The 24,155-nt window shown below is 36.5% G+C and overlaps 1 protein-coding gene across 1 annotated transcript in view; it reads right to left on the bottom strand.

The window, feature by feature from the left end:
• CSTF3 (cleavage stimulation factor subunit 3) overlaps positions 1 to 21,568 on the bottom strand; it is a 65,700-nt gene extending 44,132 nt beyond the window's left edge. The window contains exons 1-3 of the mRNA XM_070934495.1: positions 21,346 to 21,568; positions 7,887 to 7,988; positions 7,675 to 7,770 (exon numbers count right to left, since the gene is read on the bottom strand). Of these exons, the coding sequence (XP_070790596.1) occupies positions 7,675 to 7,770; positions 7,887 to 7,988; positions 21,346 to 21,375 (228 nt within the window). The 5' untranslated portion in view covers positions 21,376 to 21,568. The remainder of the gene's footprint in view (positions 1 to 7,674; positions 7,771 to 7,886; positions 7,989 to 21,345) is intronic.
• Positions 21,569 to 24,155: the final 2,587 nt, after the last annotated feature.

Here is a 24,155-nt window from a genome sequence, read left to right as displayed (position 1 = left end):
GAAGTTTTTTAAAAAATATATGCAGTCATTTCTACTTCTATATTTTTTATTTTTATGAAGAAAATATTACCTCATATATTAGATTACATTAAATAATCCTAAATCATATGACAAATTACTTTTGTAATGTAGGTTTTAGAAGTCAAAAAAAATGCAGCATGTTGTCATAAAGCAAATAAGCAATTTAAAAACCTGGGCCAATTAAAAATCAAATCAGATCTGATCTCTGATGCAAAACTACAACAGACAAAAATTAATGTTTATTAACTAATAGGGAAAAAACAGACAAGTGCAATTTTTAAAAGATCATTTTTAGGGAAGGAATACTTAAAAGATCTAAGGAGAGTAATTACTTTGTACAGAGAATCCATACAATTTAAAAAAGGCAAATATAACTCATAGAGCATATTAATGTAAGTTCAGTGGGACTTGCAGCAGTGGGAAAATATTTTACAAATGATGTATTTTTTACATTTTTCCTAAATATCTTATGAAAAGAGATTAAGGAAAAATAAGAAAAAATAAAAATAACTTCAAAATCCTAAATTTTAGGACTAGTGTCTACCATTTCTTGATTTTGCAAAGTATCTGCCAATCTATGGCAATATTCAATTTAATCTAAACGTTGGTTATTGATATTCTCAAGTGTAAAAGATATTAAAATCTGAAGTACTAGTTTGAAATTGATAGGTAATCAGATTTAAATCTCTAGAACCATGATGGTGAACAGGTGGCATGTGGAGCCATCTCTGTGGGCACGTGAGCCAAGGCCCAGGTCAGCTCCACTGCGCATGCCCAAGTGCCTCCTGCCAGCCAGCTGATTTTTGGATCTCTGCTGGAAGGCGCGCGCGCATGTGCAGGGGTGTCACGTGCACATGCACAGGGGGGATGTGGCAGCCCACCGCCCATTTTTGGTTCCAGGTTGTTTCAGGGAGGCCTGCTAGCACCTAAATGGGGGTCACGCGTACGCAGCAATGGGAGTGCGGGTGGGTTGTGTGCGCCTGCATGGGAGGCGATGCCTGCGTGGGGGCATTGCATTATGGGTGGCGGCATGCACACTGTTGCGCGCACGCTTTCAGCACCCGAGGGAAAAAAGGTTCGCCATCACTGCTCTAGAATATAAAAATCATTTTCTTTAATGAAAGTTGATACTTACGAAGGCACATTATATTTAACAAATTGTGGAATGAAAAACTGACATTTTACTTCAATTTAAATATAATTGTACGTGAGTTTTTATCAGTTAGAGAATGTCAAGGTTTTAACTAAATATTCATCTAAGTAATTCGATTCATTTTATTGCCATTACATACTTTTGACTGATTAAATTGTGTGTGTGTGTGTGTGTGTGTGTGTGTGTGTATGAAACCATAGTTTTGTTTTGTGAATGAACCACAAATCGTTTTCACAAATCTACAAAGTTCAGAAGGTATCATGTTCAGCTGTAAGGGTTTAACCAAAATGTTATATGATATCAAACTTAAATTATTTAGTTTAGGTTTTAAGTAGGTTTCAGATTTATCCAATTTCTTCCTCACAGTCATGCGGGGGGGGGGGGGGGGGGGAAACCTAGAATATTTACCGAAACTGCTTTGCAAAATAGAAGTAATTTTCCCTAATACATTTAGCTTATATATTTAGCATTTCACCATAAGTATTCATCTATCCATTCTACAAAATTAAGCCAAACAAATAGCATTTGCAATTTAATATATTATTGTCCCTTAGGAAATACATCCCACAAATAAATGAAAATTTTATAATTAATAGACAAAGGAGCTGAAACATTTAACTAAGCCTCACAACAACCCTGTGAGGTAGGTAAGAAATCTTCCAGAACAAATCTTCTGGTTGAGTAACTTCAATTAAACTTACCACAAGTGAAACAACATATGACAAGAGAAAGTAAAAGAAAGTTCATCCATCTGTGTCCCAAGGAGATACACGAAACGCTCAGTATATTCCTTTAAGCTGAAAATATTGTGATTTGTGTATAATGTGTAAGCAGCATTTTTAAGAGTTTTTTTTAGTTACTACACTTAAATAAAATTATGTAACAATGTTACTATTTCTTAATAGCTCTGTTCAATTTATCAAAAATTCTAATTTTTAGATATAAAAATAGTGCCTCAACTAAAAATAAATTGAAACTGGAAATTATTTGTACATTCTTACAATTTTACAAAGTTAGATTTCCCTATTGCTGCTCTAATAATTACTAAGTACAACCCCCTTACATTTTCTTAGTTTAAAACTTAAGTTTTAGATCAGAATATGTATAAATGCTTATTGTTAGTCTCTTAAGAACAGGTTTATATAATTAGATCTTTTTCCATGTACTGCAAACATTATAGAAATGAGCAAAATTTACAATTTTAAACCCTTTATAGGTGGGATAAATTCATCAATATATTCCAAATGCCAATCACATAGTCAACAGTCGAGTGTATGAAGTTTGCATAGAAAAAATAAACCAATGTAAAGAAATGGAGCAAAGCAATGTTGAAGATTTTGAAGTTTATCCAAGAATATTTGATTGCTTTATGAAGTTGTGTTCACAGATGTCAAAGAAAAAAGAAAATGCCAGTTTCTTTAATTTCCCTAAGCCAAGTAAGAGTTTATGATTCAACAAAGCTTTATTCAGGAACTCCAAATGCAGTCTGTCACTTCTAATATAATCAGCATCTCCATCGACAAAAGGCACACTTATTTTAGAGAATATATGGATTACCAACCCAAAAATGCAAAATAGCAAGCGGTCTTCCCACACCTGAAGGGCCCCCCATTTGTTCTTCTCTAGAGGGCAGGCAATGAAATTATTTAGCTTAGTTCACAGAACATGTTGACAATGCGTGTTTATTCCCATTATAATCTGTACTGCTTTATTCATTTCTACAGACAAATGAAAATATATCAGTAAATGATTCTGCCCATTGTGCTGCTTCTGGGTATTCTCCCTACTTAACATGAATGAAAATTAGCTCACCATGCAGTCTTCCTAGCCCGCATAGATGATTAAGAGAAAGATGAAAAAGAGATGAAGATAGATTGATTTTGCAATATTACTCTATTCCTTGAACAACTATAAATTAAGATGAGTCAAGAGTGTATTTTTGGACAGACAAATATAAGGAACATGAAAATATCTCTATGGATACAATGCAAAATATTTTTGAAGACAACATCAACTAAAACTGAAGACAAAGAAGTGATATTCTGAAAGACAAGAGATTTTAATACCTATTCTTTTTATGATTAAAATTGTTTAGCAAGTACTAAAATAATTTCCCTTATCATATCACCTATCTTATCATCATATGCCTATCATATAGACAAGAATCTCCCATTCATTCACAGCATACATATGCAAAACATCTATGATTCAATCTTTGGTATCTCCAAGTAGGAATGGAAAAGCCTCTGTCTTAAACCCAAGGCTTACTACCAGAGAGTATTTAAAGTACTGAACTGTGATTTGGTACAAACAGTTGCTTGTACAGTGCAGATTTTAGACCTGCTCAGAAATTTCTTATTTATAACGGGTGCATATTGGCACGGAGGGCTCATGGCGTTAATGATATATCCTAATCAAAATACAATTTTATATAATATGGAGAAAAAAGGTTTTTCCTTTTCCTATTAGAAATACTTAATACAGTCATACCTCTGCATTCAACTGCTTCAAAACTCATCGATTTCAGTATTTTGACGTATTTTGAAGCAGAAATCTTGTCCTAGCACTTGTCTTTCTCTCAATAGTCAACACGCAAGGAAGAACTTGCTGATGTCAGCTGCCTCATGATTCACTATTTCTTCTGGCCAAAATAACAGGTCACAAAGTTTTCTCAGTACCCATCAGTTTTAGTATTCTTCCAGTGGTGGGTTGCTCGGTTCGGCCGAGCCGGTAGTAGTGATGATTTGACATCACCGAACCGGTTCTCTTTGACTGGGAGCTGGGCTGTCCCGCCCACCCACGTTATTTCTACGTAATTTCTCGTTTTTTAGCACAGCTGATAGGCGCGGCAGAGTGGATTGCCGCACCTCAGCTGGACAGAAACAAGAATGTGCTTGCGTGGAGCGCAAGTTTGGCACGCGTGCACGAAGATTATTATTATCATTATTACTTCAATTATTGGTGCTTCTATTTGGATTGTATTCACTTGGGCAAAAAGATGATCAAGCAAAATATAACAGTTATTTTTTATTCACATAAATCATATTACTAATATTTACCAATATTAGTAACTTACACATGCATTTCTCTTACTAATATTCCCAACAAGGCTCAGTCTCTTAATACAAAGCTTTATCCAAAGTACTCACAGCCTATTCTTGTTCATGTCCTCAAATCTCATCGAGTAATAACTTTGTTTAAAGTTAGGGGTGGAATTAAAATGTTAGGGATAGAGTCAAATGATATAGCTTATAAATGTAAGAGTTATCACTTCAAAACTTAATGTCTAGAATATTTTAATACTATATACAAGTAAGAAACTCCTGGAAATGAGTTGTAGAGATACACTACAGAAAAGGATTCCCAGAACATTATCTCACTCATTTTCTTTCGGTGAAGCAAGTCTTTCTCTTTCAACATATCCACACACGTTTGGCATTATAAGTATGGATGGAAAAGCAGAAAGAAACAAAAATGCCATAATTCCATTCCTTCCTTGAAGAAATGCTAATGAACATTAGGGAGCTTATAACACATAATCTAGTTTTTTAAATTGCACAAATAAAAGAAAAATTACTAGAAATGTTATTCACCATAAAGGAAATGAACTTTTCAAAGTACAGCATCTGATCACTGAATGCAATATTGCAATAAAGGTATAATAACTGTTAAAGAAAAACTGATGTTCTGATTTATTTCCCTCCTTTGAAGATACTGTCCAGTGTAAGAAAAATGGTGAAGGTATCACTCTTTCTCCTATCATTTACAGAAGTTTTGCTCCAACTGACAATATTTATATTTTTGTAAGTGGAAAGATATACTAATTATTAAGGACTGGTGTGCAAAAATATTTCACACATATCATGGCAGAAGTTTAAAAGTAGAATTGTTACAAGAACTGGTCTACAATTGGAATTCAGGTCTTATTTGCAAAATTACTCTTCCTTAAATATCACTCCGAAATATTCTTTCTTGCAATCTGCTGCATTGCTTTCCCCCCCATTTTTAACTCAAAGCTGTTTTCAAATAATAATAATTTAAAGCATTTATTAAAAACAATAGAGGTTTCAATGTGTCAAATGAGGTTTTTAAGCTGCTATGTGTAAAATTCAAGAAATCTGCAGCAAAGAAAAAAATGTTTCTGCTATGCTTAGGAGTTCTGCAAACTCAATAAACTACTTGGTGACATAATAATTATAAAGACAAAGATCTATAATATAAATAAAGACTTTACAGTTTGTATTAATCCTATTTCCAATTGTAGAAAGAAATACATATCTTCTCATTCCAAATGTGCAGGACTATAACTCAGAATTTCTAGCCAGCATAGACAACATTTAGTTGGTCAGGAATTTTTAGTTTCAGTTCCACAAATCTGGCAAGCCTTAAATCAGGCAAGGAAGATACATAAACTCAATTACGGATTGGTAATTTGCCCTATATGTATCCTAACTGGCTGAAAACCTGAGATGTACAGATGTTTGTGTACAAAGAATTTGCTTATAAGCATGGAAATAAGAGGAAAAAAACCCAACTTCCCTTTCGTATGTTGTAAGTGCTGCTTTGTAATGAGTTGAGGGATATTTTGTGCATCAAAGAACACGATCAGGAGAGCTGGGAGTAAGTATGATGACCATGATAGACAGTATTTGGATTCTGAACTTTGTTCAATTACCGTATTAGGATGAAGGCAGACTACTAAAAGGTTCTATTTTTATTACAACCTACTCATCATTTACAACTGTTCTGTAATTAAAGTTACCAATATCTGATTCTTTTTTTTTAAAAAAAAATCCAATTTACATTTTCTTAGCATACAGAAAAAATGCTCAGGCAAAAACCTTTATCTTAATTTCTGTTACCAAATTAATTTCAAGGCACTGGAGTAGGCTACTAGAATAAGCCTGCTTATGACATAAAATTCCTCAGAATGTATTAGTGTTATTAATGGGAAAAACTTAAGAAAGGCATATTGTGTTGATTTAGTTTAGCTGCTTACTTGTATAGATGTCCCAATATTTCCACTAAGGAAAAAAAAAATACTAAGAAGGCAAATGTAGTATCAAGATTTAAATCTACTAAATCAGGGCTGTCCAACTCATAGCCCACAGGCCAGATGCATCATGTCCACACCCAGTTTAGTGAAGGGGAAAAGTCAGGATACATCACGTGAAGACGTGAGTTTGACACCCCTGTACTACATCATGTTCTATTGAGACCCCGCCAAAAAGTAAGCAGCTCTTCAAGTCTCCTAAAAACAAACAGAAGAACTAGAATGTTTCTTTTATCTAAACTTGTGATAACCATACATATTTATATGCACAAAAGAAAAAATATAGGATAGTATCCAACATTTATCCTGGATATGTAAGAAATTAATATTCATGGAACAAAAATGCTGGATACCACAATTATATGCATTTATGTTGAATAGTCCTGGATGGACAGCTTATCATAAATAAATTGCCCTAAAAAGAAAATTTTAACACCAGTACATGTTAATCACAAAGTATTGTCTTAATTGGAGTGACATATATGTTGCTGAATGGGTGGGGGTATGTATCCCTACAAAGCATAACATGTAACTGAGTATCTCTATATTTGAATGTGCGTTATATACTTATTCCAACAATGTCAACCAGTTTTTTTACTTAATCTCTGAAAGGCATTTAACATAAATGCATATCCTGTAATACTCTGTACTCGTCTCTTTTTTTTTAAAAAAATCTTACATTAACTTATTCATTTTATGCCATATACATGACATAATGCAGAAGATTTTTAATCCTGACTATATTAATTTATGTAATGTTATTCTACAGAAAAATTATTATCTACACATTTTTTTAAACATTTTAATAAATGTAATCTTTGCACAGGAGTGAAAGGCCTAAAAATCCAAAGAAAGAATTAGAAAAAAAAAATTTTTTTTCCAGAAAGCTTAGGTCTTTCTAGGCTTTTAACAAAACAGGATAAAATGCTTGCCTGCTCTGATTATGGAATTTCTTGATGTATGTACTTACACCCTTGATTCTGGGTAAATCTGCATATGACACATGTCATTGTTTGTCAAATAAAAATTGCCTGCATCTCCACCCTCCAACCCAGAAAAATATTTTCAGCTACTGAAATCAGGTTCGGAAATACTATTAGAGCCCAAAAGGTCATAAAACCATTTGTTAACTTTACATGCACAAAAAGGAGCTCTAAATAAATGACACAGGAGGCAATAAATTGACACGACAAGTAAATAAAAGGCTAAAGCACTCCAATACCATTGAAACTGTTTTAATGTTGTTGCAAGTCCACAATGCAACAATCACCAGATCATATAGACCCAAATATTTGGATTCACTTTAATTACCCTTTTCTCCTATTTTACATAAATTATGAAATGTTCAGCTCCTCTTTTACCTGAATTTGTGTATGAACCTAAGAAATCATTTTTCAACCCTACTTAAATTCTTATATGATTAAGAAAAAAATATGAAAATATTAACCTCAGCTTCAATGTACAGTTTCCAGAATCTGCCAGAACTGGGGAACTGGGCAACAAGGCGTTCATAGGTCTTCCGTGCTTTGTCTATAGGTTGATTCTAAAAATTAAAAACCAATAATATTTACAATATGTAAAATGTATTCACATTTACTTGAGAACCAAGCATTGTGAGTGGACCCACTGATAAGGAAATGTAATCCTATTTCACTAAACCTGTGCCTCTCGAATGAGAATGCTCCAAGCGTCAAGGTCATATGGATTCTCTTCTAGTTTCTTTTCAGCTTTCTTTACTTTTTCTGGGACATATTCAGCAGCCTAGAAAACACAGAGCAGAAAGTTAAGAGCCAATAAATAACATGGTAAATCCAATGCCACCCACAATCTGTAACTTTCATATATAATCATAGTTATAATTAACTAGTGGTATATTTTTTCCACCACTTGAGCATGCGCAGAGGAACATAAAAAGTACCGACAGAATGTACTACATTGGATGGATTACTTAAAGCCAGTACTAAAAATGTTAAATCCAATTTCTTCCGTGCTTCTTTATTATTGCATTGGTTCACATAGTAACATTAAATCATAATCACAATACTATGCATGTTTTGTGAGGCTTATTTGGGGATTGTGGTGTGTGAATGTATGTTTTAAAGCATGTTTTAGGGGAGAAATGTTTGAATATCACATTAAACTAAATAATAAAAATAATAACAATAACAATAATAATAATAATAATAATAATACCTTAGATTTGTAAATCCCTACCAAATTATTTACTTAAAAGAAGTCTGTACACAGAACATAAAATGCCATAGAGAAGAGATTATTTTTTCTTATTAAATGGTAGGATTTAATCCTACTTATTTTTTAAATCCAATTTCAGAGACTAAATATTTAGACCTCTCAAATTTGAGATAGTATGTTCTTAACAGGCTATGTCAGAAAGGTACATATGAAATCTAAAACACATTGTTATCCAATTAGCTTGTAATTTAAGCATGGGGTATTTCAGAAATTGAAAAAAAAAAAAAAGCTGAAAATGCAATACTTCAGATAATATACCCAAACACATTTTTATGGGCCTAATAACTATGGTTTTCATTAAATTTCCTGAACCTAGAAGAAAATAGTTGAATACCAATTTTCTACTGTACCACAGTATAGTTCACATTTAACTGAAATTTCTTTGCATATTAAAATATAAACAGCCGCAGAACAGAAATGTTATTATCATGTTCTACAGCAGAAGTCATTGTAACTACTCTAACCAACCTGACCATGATCCAAGGTGATTCAATATTAGGTAACAAGAAGCCAATCAGTTTCAGCTGTTAAGTGCAGAACTTAAAGCTAATGTGAATATGAGTGGATGTTGTTCTGTTTGGGATGGATCTCCTCAATACTTTTACTTTACAGAATTTACCATCAGTTTCTTTTATAAAAGTGTTATTTTCTCTGCTCTGCTCTTCTACTTGAAAAGGACAGTCTCTGTCTCTCCCTGTCTCTTTCTCCATCCTTCCATCCATCTGATAGAATGAGCAAGTATATTAGGGTGAGGTGCACTTTTAGCTTCAAATTAAAGGCAAAACAAAGAAGAAAGGAAGGGTGCAATTCCATTTCAAGGAATTTTAAGTAACCTGCTCTTCATGCTGATACAAAGATTTCATAATAATTAAGTCTTTTCCATTTCTTGAAAGGGCAGAAAGAAACTTAAAATTCCTATAAGCTTAGAATTTGCTATCTCAAATATGGTAGAGTATGTAATTTGTTTCAATACTGATGATCTCATATAGTTATTTAAAAGAGCAAGAAAACGTACAGGTATTCTTCAACTTACGACCATAATGGAGTTTGCCCATCACGATCTTAAGTCATGATTATCATAAAACAAGTCGGTCATATGACCGACCCAATTTTATTATTTTTTGTGCAGTCATTAAACAAACCAGGTAGCAATAAATGTTTTGCTACAGGTGCAATTTTATTGAAAACAGTAAAACCATTGTAAAGCACAGTCATTTGACCACGGAACACTGCAAACATTCGTAAATGCAGACTGGTTGTCAAACACCTGAAGTTTGGTCACATGACCAGAGCCCCCTCAACAATTGTGACTTTAAATCCAGATGACAAGTAGTCCCTAGGTAGGTCCATCATAACTTTCAACGGTTGCTAAGCAACCAGTCATAAATTGAGGACTATCTGTACAGTTATTCGAATTAAAATAGGTCTCTTGCCTTTGGTCATTAATGAAGAGCAGATATAAAATGCAATTTTGAGAAAATAAAGACTTGAAAATGTAAGATAGCTTAAGGATCAGGCAGAGTATAGATTCACCAAACTTATCTGTGTAGTCTCTAACAGTTGGACCAACTTAAGATAAATGCAATTTATTTTATTTAAATACATTAAACTACTCAAAAGTCATGGGGACAGAAACGTTATCTAGCATAAGGAAAAAAAATAGAGCAAAAAATAGTGCAACAGAACAAAACTGAGATTTGCGAGTTAGGAGTCAAAATGACCAAGAATGAAAAAAGAAACTACAGGGAAACTAACTTGATAAGAACTATAGGAACCCAGGAGAAAGAATTAGAAAATCTGAAGGTCAACACAATAATAAAATGTATATACATGAATTTGTATGCATGTGAGCAATTAGGAGATGATCCTTAAGGAGAAAAACTAATGCTGGATAGGAAAGGTAATAGTTAACTGGGTTTTTAATTTGGCAAATATTCATTATGAAAAACGAAACAAAACAATGGAGAGCTATTAATGTAGAATATTCATTCTAGATTGGCAAAGCTGAGGGAGTGTATCTAAATGCTTCTCACATGCACAAAGGAATCTGGATACAAAGTACATCTGGAATGCCTTGTTTGAGACCTCCTGCTAAAGATCCATTTATACCAAGTATAAATATAAAACATGGTACGTAAGGACAAACACTGTGCCAAACGGGAAAAAGTATGTGGCAAAGCAAAGGGCTGACTTCTATCAACATCTTCATCTAGAAGAATGCCTCTTATTCATATAGGCTGGTTCTTAAAAACATGGAAGTGACAACAGCCAAGACTGCTGCTGCTAACCACATACAGCCTACAAAAAAAGTAAACCAAGGTGGTAGAGATTACTTTGCACTTGAAATGGTAACAGAAAGCAACCGAACCAATTATGAAATTGACCATACTGGTAGTCCTCCACTTATAGCCATTTAATCAGTAACGGTTTGAAATTACAACAGTGCTGAATTAAGGAATTTATGGCTTGTGTCCAAAATTACAGCCTCTGATGTATCCCATGCTTACATGAACGAAATTCATGTCAATCCACCCACCTTTACAACCAACTGCAAGGATGCTGCAGCTGCCCCCACCCCCCATCTTTCCCCTCATTCTGCCCTGCTGAGTCCCTTAGGCCTACTTCACACCTGGCTGGGTCACCACAGGCCTTAAGCCTTTTTGCCGCCTCACCAGGTCCCACTTCCAAATTTACAGCTGCTTCTGAAATGGAACCCGCTTCTGGGATGGCACTATGTGGCTTTTATGCAGGAATGTGGTGCATTGGTTGTCTCTTCTGGGGAAAAGCAATCTTCAGAAAAGGTGTAATGGGCCCAAGGATGTGGGATCCAGCAGGGTAGGAAGCTGTGCAAGGGGTGCTTCAGGATGGTGGAGAACCTGGGTGACCCAGCAAGGCCATGTGTGAGCTGCAGAGGTGCTGCAGTGCAGGCCTTGCCATGCCTCCCAAGTCCTCCCCCACTCCAAGACTCTACTTAATGACTGCAATGGGGACAGCAAGGATTGCAATCATTAAGCGAAGAAATCACAGCACTTTGCTTACCAACTGCTATAATTTACGACCACAATTCTGAGCTCAATTGTAGATGTAAGTCAAGGACTACATGTATGTATCATGCAGCAATACCATTAATAAACATTTAGAATGCTTTTGTAAACACCTAATAACATTTAAAAATGGGGGAGAATTGTCTACAAGTTGTACATACCTTCCAAAATTCAACTAAACAAAAGCTTTAGAAAAACGAGCTGAAATTTGCACTTGTCTTTGAATACACATTTAGATAATATTTGAAGGGGCATAACAGGGTTTTTTTTCAGCTGGCATCACTTAAATAATCAATTTTGCCCCACAAAAATGGGAAAAATGTAGTCTAAAAATATTGGTTCTGTTGACTTATCTGACTCACAGGGAAGGCAAAAAGAAGTGCAGTCCCCAAGCTAGAAAGGATTGCTCACACCTGTAATAAAAATTCTCAATATTTCTTTCACAACAATATTTTTCTATATTGCTTATTTAATTTATACCTCACTTTTCCTGCAATCTGATCATCCAAGGTGGCTTAGAATCAATGCAAAATGAAATTAAAAATGCAAATATATAATTTCAATAGAGAAATTAATGATCAGAAATCTGAGGAAACAGATGTTTCTTGGTTATTCTGATAAAAGGAAAATAGGTGAGCTGCCAAATGCAATTTCTGAAGAAATGTATTTTATGGCCTAGTAGCAAGACCTTCAATATGGCATATAAACGAAACTTTTGCAACAGAGAAAGGGCCTCATTTATGAAGCTTAATGGTCAGGCAAGTTCATAAAGTTCTTTTAGATGGTGAGATTCTAAATAATTTAGAGAGTTTAAAATCAACATCCTAAATAATACCTAATAAAATGAGAAGGAACTCACGTAATTGGCTACTAGTTCAGATTTTGACATCAGATAGCAGTTAAAACAAAGTTAGCTGCTTTGTTTTGCACTAATTGAAAATACCAAACATTTCTAAAGGTTAGCCACAATCATAGAAATGTGTTTTGTAAAATTAGTGACAACTGAAGACCAAGAAATATATTAGGCTGCAAAACTGTTTCAGGAGTTTAAGTCAATTAAAATAGAATATCCATCACTAAATCTATTTTTCTATTTTTTTTTTTTTTTTTTTTAATTTGATTTATATGCCGCCCTTCTCCGAAGACTCAGGGCGGCTTACAATGTGCTCAGCAATAGCCTTCATCCTTTTGTATATTTATACAAAGTCAGCTTATTGCCCCCACAACTGGGTCCTCATTTCACCTACCTTAGAAAGGATGGAAGGCTGAGTCAACCTATTTTGCCTTGATTTAACTTCTCTCTCCCATTTAGCCCAAATTACACAAGTTTCAATGATATCAATTGCTTCCTGAGTCTCATTAGCATATCCTCCCTAAGAAGTTTTATGTCAATGTTCAATGGCATAAAGAATGGAATTCTGTGGGAATCCATTTTTCAATGGTCTAGAACAGTGTTTCTCAACCTTGGCCGCTGGACGATGTGTGGACTTCAACTCTCAGAATTCCCCAGCCAGCAGAGCTAGCTGGGGAATTCTGGGAGTTTAAGTCCACACATCGTCCAGCGGCCAAGGTTGAGAAACACTGGTCTAGAAACTGGTAAGTACAATACCACCACTCTTTGGACATGGCACAACAGGATGAAGTGAAACTACTAGAGCTGTGATGGTGAACCTATGGCACAGGTACCACAGGTGGCACATGGAGCCATATCTGAGGGCACATGAGCGTTGCCGTAGCTCAGCTCCAGCACACATGTGCCCGCCGGCCAGCTGATTTTCGGGCCTTCTGGGCCCACCGGAAGTTGGGAAATGGGCTGTTTCCAGCCTCCAGGGGGGGGGGGGGTGTTGAGGAAGGCCCTTTTTGCCTTCCCCAGGCTCCTAGAAAGCCCCTGGAGCCTGGGCAGAGTGAAAAATGGGCCCACTGTGCCATCACTTGCCAAAAGCGTGGGGAGCATGGGGGGAGCACGCGCACGGGAGGGCGGGGCATGTGTGGGCATTGAATTAATACAGCATTTCCATCTTCTTCCCCTTTCAGAAAGCTAGAAGTGCTGATAGGCAATAACAAACATTGACTATTTTTTCTAGCAATGATAGCTATTAAAATCTAACCTACCAAGTAACTCACTTGTTATGAGCTAACAAAGTATAATCATGTTATTTTAAAAAATTCTGTATTTGAAAATCAAAACAATATCCTGAACTAAAATAACCGTTCTGACAAAGCAAAGTTAGATATTAAATTTTATGGTAATATTTTATACTTCATTTGAATATTAAAGTAATTACAACAGTAACATATTTTCACATTACTCTTCTACTTTAGCTATTAAGCATAGTATTTGGTTTCAGCAAATCAATAATCTTTTAAAGATATCTCTTAAAAAGAATCTTAAAGATTCTGATTATAGTCAAGCTTGATTTATTTCAACATTACAGTTTAAGAATAGCACTAATTATAAGTTTTGCGTTATAGCAAAGCTTAATCCTAGTAAAACTCAGGAATAGCTAGGATTTTGAACATTTCTTCTAGACAAACTACAGTTCTAAAACTCTTGTAGATTAGAATCTCAACTCTGATTGCTAATTATAGGATGCTATTTCATACAAATTTACTCAGAAATAAACATTATAAATTCAACATGATTTATTCCAAGTCAAGCATAAATTGAAGCTTTAGATTAAATCATATGGTGTCTAATTATGGAACAATATTTTGGTGCCCCTCCCCCAGTGAGTATATTATCTGAAAAATTGGGGAAATCATATCCTGTAGGTCATCAGAACAGAATTAGGACAACAGAAACTGCAGGATGGCTAAAAGAACAGTTGAGAAGACTTCCTCTTTAGTTCCTCTTTAATATTCTTCTTTAATATTCTTCACGTCAATTGGTGTTATAAAATGTGCATATGGAGGAACAATGTGAGGAGGGAGCTTTGGCAACACAGAACTTTTCCAGAGAGGGGCCAGATTAAGAGACTGTGTAGTCCAAACTGGATGGGGAAGGGGAAAACAGAATCTTTCAGATTACATCTAGCTTGAACTTGGCTAGATTCTATTACTTCTAAGCAAATAAAAGATTGGACTCAAATGGATTTCACTGTCTTATTTGGGTTTGGGACTGACAAGATTTATGAGCATATATAATTCAAACTGTAAAAGCATCTAGTTTTCAGATACCATGTTACTAGGCAAATAGGTATTTTTTATTGGTACAGAATTGAAACATATGGCTATCCATGAAAAGATATGGGCAATACAAGAAAGGCCACTGAACAGTTTGTCTGCCTATATAAATGTGTATTTTCAATTCAGTAACAACTAGCTTACAATATGTAAAATTCGTTTACATATTAAGCCCCACATTTTAGTAAAAACTACAAAAGGAGTCAAAAAATAAACCATTCTTTTGATATATTACTTTATTAGAAACCTTAAAGAAATGTACAAAACTTATAAATGATAATTTCATCCTTTTTCTGGTCTGGAGTCCCTTAAAATCTTAAAGCCAGTGTTTGATCTAATTTAATATATGATCTTATTATACTGAATTACATTTTCAATATACTATCTGTATACACAACAATAGTAAAACCTTTAAAAATCTTACATTTTCTATGAATTTCATCTAAAATTATTTCCCTAGTTGTTTCAATTTTATACCTGAGGACAAATCTGCCATTCCTTTTCTTTCATGAAAGAAAGGATTTCTTGAGTGGTCCTTGGTGCGCTGGGCTTGTTTGTTTGCAGACCTTTCATTACTCAAACTAGGTAACAGTATCAGTGCTTGTAAGGAGTGGGGTTTGCTCTCTGTTTATATTCTAATGGATTGCCCTGTCAGTGTTGGTCTTTGGTTGGGCTGTTTACTGTTAGCTTGTTTGGCAGTTCCTTGACTGGGCTATTGTTTATTTCTTGATTGTTGGACTGATGTTAATCTTGGAGTTAATCTATGCTCATCTGGGTGCTAATTGCTGGTGGGAAGGTGTTTTGGCCATTTTGTTTCCCTTTTAGCTTATTGTTTCTTTTACATAGTACAGTAGTCCTCGATTTACAACAGTTCATTTAGGAACTGTTTGAAGTTACAGCACTTAAAAAAGTGACTTATGACCATTTTCACACTTATGATCGTTGCCACTGTCATGAAATCATAATTCAGATACTTGGGAACTGACTCATATTTATGATGGTTGCAGTGTCCCTAGGTCATGTGATCGTCTTTTGCGACCTTCTGACAAGCAAAGTCAATGGGAAAGCCAGATTCACTTAACAAGCATGTTACTGATTTAACAACTGCAGTGATTCACCTAACAAATGTGGCAAGAAAAGTTGTAAAATGGAGGAAATCTCACTTAGTAACATTAATTCTGGGCTCAATTGTGGTTGTAAGTCAAGGACTACTTTTATGTAAATATTGTTTATGTGTACATGTCTATTGATAGCTAATTTGTCAGAGGGCCAGTCTTCTAGAAATACCTTAGCATTTTTGGATTTGGCTTGGTCTAGCATGGTCATGGTTTCCAATTGAAACTATGGTTAAATCTGTCTATATTCTCTGAAAGTAAAGAGCTTTCATCATGTCTTCTGACAGCTAGTTGGTGTTCGTGGATGCATTCTGCCAGTCTTGTTAGTCCTATGTAGTGGCTGTTGCAGTCATTACACTGTGTGTTGTAGAAAACTCGTTTTTTTCTTCTGGGGTTGCTGGATCTTTTAGTTTATTTAGGAAGTTTAGGAGGGCTTAAGTTGACTTGTGTTTTATGTGGATTCCGTGTCGTTGTAATACTCTGTTGATGGTTTCTGAGATATTTTTGATGTATGGCAGTTTTATAGCTTGTATTAGTGGTACTATATTGGGTCAGACACTTTTTGATGAAGTATGGATATCCATTTTGTTGAAAGATATTGTATAGATGCCGTTTCCTTTTTCTGCTTTTCAGGGTTACTGCAGTATGTTGTGCTCTTCTAAATTACATTCTTAAACAGCTTCTCTTATGGGCGGTTGGGTTGTTTTGGTAGCATTTGATTGGTATGGGTGGTTTTTCGGTACACGTTTCTAGTTTGCCATCACTGCTAATCCCCAATCAAGGAATGCCAAACAACTAACAGTAAACAGACCAATGAAAGAACCTTCAAAACCACTCCCATCAATTTTAACAGGCAAGCCACTAGAATATAACCTGAGAGTAATATTTCTTACTAGAACTGATGATGTTACCTAGTTTGGGTAATGAAATGTCCACAAGAAGACAACTAAGCTCAGAAAGCACCAAGGACTCTTCATTTCAACCCAGAGCTATAAATATTCCCATTTGAAGAATTTCTTTTGCAATAGAATAGAACCAAAAAAATATTAAAGACTTTCTCTTGGATCTTTGAACCAATTCCAATATTTTCTATACTATTCTTAAGAGTAGAAATAGTTTAAGAAACAATGCATTAAACCAGGGGTGGGCAATTGTGGCTCTTTTACAACCTCTGGACTTCAACTCCCAGAATGCTGTCTCAGGAATTCTGGGAGTTGAAGTCCACAGGTTGTAAAAGAGCCACAATTGCCCACCCCTGCACTAAACCATTCTGAATAGTTCAAAGAACTGTATCATGGAGCAACTTATCTCCTTTAAAAATCTGAAACAGTAATTTCTGCTTGATTTTAAATGCTTTGGGTTTATGCTAACTAGAAATGGTGACTACTCTAAGTTTGCACGACACATGTAACTTTTTACAAACACATATGTAATTCCATAAAATTGGGTTGAGCCATTATTAAACTTACCATGGGAAGTGATAAACAAATACATATATTAAGAAAGTTTAAAGTCATCAATTAAGTTAATTAACTAGAGATTTCATTTCCATGTTTGTCAGTTATTCACATTTTCATAACAGTATTCAACCACACACTATGTGAATCCAGGAATACACTACTAAGACTTCTCCAGCAGTAGATATATGGATGTAGTCAGTAAATAGCTATGTTTTGCTCAAAATACATTTAAATACTTGACTTTCTTAAAAAAAATGACTGGACTACAGAATTAAATATGTCTGTAATGTTCTTTCCATATTCATGGATACAAAAGAAATTCCTGTTAAGACTCCCTTTTTATCCATTATAAATTTAAAATAATGTTTCTCAATCATAGCAGAAGCATGGACAACTCACAGAATTCCCCAGCCAGCAGCTTAACATGGCCAACATTGAGAAACACTACTTTAGCTTTTTACTTTTCACTGTTTTCTGCCCATCCTATAAATGGATGCACACATCTGTATAATGGAGAGAAGATAAGTATCTCTCTCAGGAGAAAAGAACTCCAATGGATTATAAAATGGATTTTCAGAATGTTTAAAAAAATCTCCTGGTTTTGGTAATTTCGATCTCTAAACTGAAATAAGTATAAGGCTAAGCAATCTGTTTCTGTATATCCAACTGTATGTACTTCTGTTAGGAAAGTATTCAAAGCATTATTTAACCGAATTGTTGAGTCCTTTGTTTCTTAGATGCCTAGATCTTCTTCAATATGCAATAAAGCAAGCAACTGCATCTTAAAAAATGTCTGCATAACGTGAAATTTCAAATTGTTGGGTTGCTGGAAGAATCAGGCCAAACTTACATATACCACAGCAAGAAGGCTAGCAGATACTAGCTTAATAGTTCCAAACTAGATACAAAAACAGTATCCTAAAAATAATTTCCTGCCCTATTCTGAATTCTGATGTTTCAGTAACTAATAAAAGTGAGGGAAGAATATCAATAAATATCAGTGGCTAGAACAGAACATTAGGCTTTGCTGTGAACTTCTGGAGACATTTAACTGGCTCCAGTGGGAAACAAGAAGTTGGACTAGAACTACATGAATATTGTTTTTAGAATACAGCACAAGTGTGCCACCCAGAGGATCTACCCCTAAAACTGAAATAAAACATGCTATCTATCTAGTACTATGGGTTTTTTTGCATATAGATCAAAGAATCTAACTTCCCATAGAAAAAATCAGAAATCAGGATGTATGTTGGTTGATATGTATGGTAGAGTATGCCCTCCCCCACTCTATATCTTTTTCCTAAAACAAACAAAACAAAAAGATATACATAATACCCAGAAATCTGAGAACTCAGGAGGCAAATTTGCTTTTACAATGTCTTTTTAAATATGTCTTTCAAAACTAATTATACAAAGCAACCAGATCGAGGAGGCCATCCCTAACATTGTTTCCACAGAAACTGTAAAATGTTTGAATAAAGAATATTTGTAGCTCAGGGTTGAAAGGAGGGGTCCTTGGCCCTCTCTGAGCTTGTTTTTTTGCAGATGTTTCATTACTCTAACTAGGTAACATCATCAGTGCAAGTAAGGAGTGCTGTTTGTTGTCAGTTTATATTCTGGTGACTTGCCTGTCTGAGGGGGTGGTCTTAAGAGATTCTTTGGTTGGACTGTTTACTGATGGCTCTTTGGCAGTTTCTTGATTGGGGTCTGATTTACTTATTGTTGGTCTGAAGTTAACCTTGAAATTAATTAATCTATGCTGATCTGGATGCTGACTACTGGTGGAGAAGTGCTGGAGTCTTTTTTTATTATTATTATTATTATTATTATTATTATTATTATTATTATTAATAATAATAATAATAATAATAATTTTATTTATATACCGCCCTTCTCCCGAAGGACTCGGGGCGGTGTATAGCCAAGATTAAAAACATAAATATACAATATCATAGTTAAAATTAATTAAAATCATTAAATAGTTTTGGCCAAATTTTAAAACCCAATTTTAAAACCCAATTTAAAATCATTCAGTTAGACAGCCCCGCCTGTCGGAACAGTAGGGTCTTGAGGGCACAGCGAAAGACCCGGAGGTCAGAGATGTTACGAATATCCGGGGGCAATTCATTCCAAAGGGCAGGAGCTTTGACAGAGAAAGCTCTCCTCCTGGGTATCACCAGCGACATAACTTGGCCGACGGTACCCCGAGCAGAAGGCAGTCCTGTAAATATCCTGGTCCTATGCCATGGAGCGCTTTAAAGGTGGTGACCAACACCTTGAATTGCACCCGGAAGACCACTGGGAGCCAGTGCAGCTCACGCAGGAGAGGTGTTACATGGGCGTAATGAGGTGCGCCCATAACCACCCGCGCGGCTGCATTCTGGACAAGTTGGAGCCTCTGAGTGCTCTTCAAGGGGAGCCCCATGTAGAGAGCATTACAATAGTCCAGACGGGAGGTCCAAACTATTCTCATTTGGGCTGGTTGATTGTCTCTTTTGCATAGTCTATAGATGTCGTTAATGTCTATGTGTCTATTGATGACTGATTTGTCAAGAATGCCAGGCTTCTAGAAATTCCTTGGCATTTTTGGACTTGGTCTGGTCTAGGAGTGTCACATTTTCCCAACTGAAACTATGGTTAAATCTGCTTATATATATTGTAAAATTACAAAATTTTCATGATGTCTTCTGACTGCCAGTTGGTGTTCACGGATGTGTTCTGCCAGTCTACTCTGTTTGTCCTACAGAGTGGTTGTTGCAGTGGGGTTGCTGGGTCTTTTGGTTTGCGTAGGATATTTTGAAGGGCTTTAGTTGGCTTGTGTGATACACTGATTCCATGTGGTTGTAGTAGTCTGTTAGTTTCTGAGATATTCTTGATGTATGGCCGTTTAATTATTTTTAGAGTTTGTGTTGGTTGTGTTGTATTGGGTTGGTGGTCAGGGACTTTTTGATAAAGTTTCATGGGTATCCATTTTTTTGGAATGTGTTGTATAGATGCTCCATTTTCTTTTCTCTGTTGCTGCGGTGTGTTTTGGCTCCTTTAAATGAAGTCCTTACACAGCTTCTCTTGTGGGAAATTGGGTTGTTGCTAGTGGTAATGTAATGTTTATTTTAAAGGAGTGATATTTAAATTTGTACATCTAATCTGCGTACAATTAAGTAAAAATTATTTCAACAGAACAGCTTAAACTACATTTTTAACAGGTAGCTTTGAAAGTAACTTGAGGGATCTATGTAAAAACTAATTTTCGTCAGGAGTCCATTGAGTTTGAACCCTAATATAGCTTTTGCATATAATTTCCTTAGATGTACATACCTACACAGAACATACTTTCAAAAAGGACACATTTATGTAACATTAATGCATTTATTAGCAACTCTGTAACATCAGTTTCTAAATATCACCTCAATTTTATTAAACAAAACTCAGTACACAGGGCTCAGAATTTACATTTTGAAACATTTTTCAAATTTTTTACTATATTTTTACGAAAATATAATGCATAAACCTCTAGGCTGCTTTATTTTTGAGTTTAGCACACATTTGTTTCCCTAGTGTCTTACAATATTTAAAAAGAGAAATTTTCACTTCAGCCTCCGATTAAACCAAGTCATTAAGTGCATGCTAGAAGTATGGTTCTATAGGCATTTATGGTAAACTTCCTTGAATTAAATCGAAGTGACTGTCGAGTTACCAAGAACAACTTGCAGGAGAGAAAAAGCGGGGTGGTGTCCAGTGTATATTCTCCACTGGAGAATATACAAATTGAAAATACTTACAGCAACTGGGATCGTGGAAGAGAAAGTAAAGCGCACATAGCAGATCCACACCACATTTAGGAAATGAGATGAGCGGGGGCGAAAACGGAAGAAAGAAGTACAGACACCCCACCAACACAAAGACGCGCACGTTAATAAGGCCTATTCCTCATTATTTTAGAAACCGCCATTTTCACTCCCCAAAGCCTCAGACGTCTGTCAGCCGAGCCCAGTCACACCCCTTCTCGAGAAGGCATTCCCCGCCAATTGCTTCATGGAGCTCGGAAGGCCCTGTGGTCGCTCACCTGGTCGCCGGCGGGAGCTTCTCCAGACATGGCGGGTTAAAACGGTCCCCGGAAGTAGCGGGGGGAGCAAGGAAGCAGGGTCCGATATATAGATATGCCTATTTCTTAAACCCTCCTACCCACCCACCTACCTCCCGTTCTCTTCCCTCGCAAAAATCCCCCGGGCAGCCCCTAAGTGAACTAATCGACCCTGCGTACGGATTCCACTCGCCCGAGGAACAAAATGGCGGCCCAACCGCCCCCAACTCTCGCCGTCCTCAGTAAAAGGAAGGGGGCGGGGCTGAACGGGAAAGTAAGAGCGCGCAAGGAATAGTGGGGGAAAATAAAAATGGAAGGTCGAAGCAGGGAGCGGCGCGCGAAGGGTTAAGCAAACAGAACGCCAGCTAGGAACGGAGAGCGTAGCACTGTGAGAAGAATGCCGGGAACGAAGGAGACTAAGCAAGCCGCGCACACGCGCGCATGCGTGGAAAGAAGAGCAAACGGCGCATTTTGATTTGGCGGGTAAATGCTCCGTTGGAAAGGTTTTAACTCAGAGGCTGTTTGCTGAGGCACGTGCATAAATCATGTGCCCGTGAGACAACAGACGCTTCTGTATAATGGGATTATTAATTGATCTTTGCTCCCTTTTTTCTCCCCTCTCTGCTCCAGAATTTCTTATGCGTTGTGTGCTCCGGGCTCGTAGCCAATGTAGCGTAAGGCGATCTCGACAACCCCCACCATAGTTACAGCCTCTTGTCTATATTCATATGAAACCGTGAGGAGACATCGCTCAGAATGAGATGCTCTATTCTGCTTGGGGAATAATCGGCTGTAATGTGGTTTTCTCCCCGACGCCTAAAGAAGCTTCTGATTTTCTTGCTTATTGTGTAAATCGGATTAGGGTTCTGGTGCCCCAGTTATGGCTCAGGCACCCCCTTGCAGCTGTTCCTGGAAAGGTGGGGCTTGGTTAGCAGCCTTTGTTCATTATCATTGTAGGAAGTTAGCACCCACCCCTCTCTTAGAACAATGAAATATTCTAGGAAATATTAAAAAGGCAGAATATTATATTTCCCTGGATGAGAACTGGAGAAACATGTTTTTTAGGCAGGAAGCAGACTCACTCTTAATAGCCCCCACCCTCCTCAATAGCCCACAGCAGATGTCAGCACTTAAAAGAGATAGCTAGGTCTATTCATAAGCAAATGCCCTCACCCAAGATCCAACAAAGATAGAATTATCCCTCTACCCATCTAGCAACAGAACTTGCCACATGGCACCTTTGGCGATTGCATCACCCAGCAAGGCTCAACCAAGCCTGGGACTCAAAATACAACCTACAGTTGTATAAAGTTTCCCCTGCATGTCCCCATGGGAGTCTGACAACCAATCAGAACACAAGATCAAATTCAAAACCCAATAGAGGGTATGAATCTCAATCTCTCTCTCTCCCTCCCTCCCTCCCTCTCTCTCTCTCTCTCTCTCACACACACACACACCCCTATGTGTTTTTTAGGCCAGGACCTTAAAACCATGCAGTCCTGTCCACCATTAAACCATCTTTTCAAGCAGTCTCCATGTTTCCAGTGTCTTTCTCCTCACTTGGAACTGAACCCAGATGGACATTTCTTCCAACACCATTATGAGCTATCAAATCGTTTTCGAGTTCTAGCGACCACAGATAGATTTTTTCCAGGATGATATAGCCCTGACCTCTTCTTTCAAGTCTTTCAATGGTGCACTCATCCTCACCATGATAGAACCTGTCCACCTTGCCACTGACAGTCCTCTCTCCTTCCACCATTAGAACATTTTCCAGAAAGCTGGCTCTTCACTTAAAAGTGTCTGAAGTAGGATAACTTGAGTGGGCATTTGTGTCTTGAGTGAGAACTCTGGTTGGTACCTCAATCTATGGAATTGTTCTTGGTATACTTACCCATGAATAATAATAATAATAATTTATGAAATATATATATGCAGCCCAACCCCCAGCAATTCTGGGTGATTTACAGTTGTTGAAACATTTCAAAACGAACAACAATACAAAAACACCAAAATAGTACAAAATAAAAGAACAATAATGAATAATGAATAATGAAAAAAAAAGAAAAAGAAAAATAAACCCAGAGGGGAATAGAAAGGAGGGTTGGTGATCCTCTCTATAAAGGCCTGGGTGAATTCAGTTATCAAATGAAATAGATAAAGAGGTATATTTTGGATATACAGATAGTCCTTGATTTATGATCATAATTGGGTCCAAAATTTCCGTGACTAAGCAAGAAAGTTGTTAAGTGAGTTTTGCCCCATTTTATCACCTTTCTTGCCACAGTTGCTAAGTAAATTAGTGGCATAGTTGTTAAGAGAGGCTTCCTGTTGACTTTGTTTGTCAGAAGATCACAAAAGCTGATCACATGACCCTGGGACATTGCAATCATCATGCATGCCAGTTGCTAAAGCTTCCGTCCTCACCTCAGCTGCTGCCAACCTAGTAGTTCAAAAGCATGCAAATGCGAGTAGATAAAGAAATAAACTTTGGTGGGAAGGTAGCAGCCTTCCATGATGTCATGGTGGCCACATGACCGCGGAAATGTTTTCGGACAGTGCTGGCTCAATGGCCTTGAAATGGAGATGAACCCCCTATGTCGGAAACGACTAGCGGAGTAAAATCCTCAGGGATTTCTTGTCCCCAGCCCATGACTGAGTCAGCCTTAAGTCATCCTTATCTGTATCTGTTAAAATAGTATTTCCCCCTTTTTCTTACACCATCCAAGGTAGCCTCAAAGTATATAAAATCTGTTGGGCTTTGTCACCTGTTACCTTGGAGAGCAGTTAGA

The sequence above is a fragment of the Pituophis catenifer genome, unplaced genomic scaffold (genome assembly GCF_029215685.1).
Source record: "Pituophis catenifer annectens isolate HBS135680 unplaced genomic scaffold, rPitCat1.0.hap2 SCAF_1, whole genome shotgun sequence".
Taxonomy (NCBI): domain Eukaryota; kingdom Metazoa; phylum Chordata; class Lepidosauria; order Squamata; family Colubridae; genus Pituophis; species Pituophis catenifer.
The sequence above is the reverse complement of the archived record's forward strand: the minus strand, read 5'-3'. Positions and strand labels throughout refer to the sequence as shown.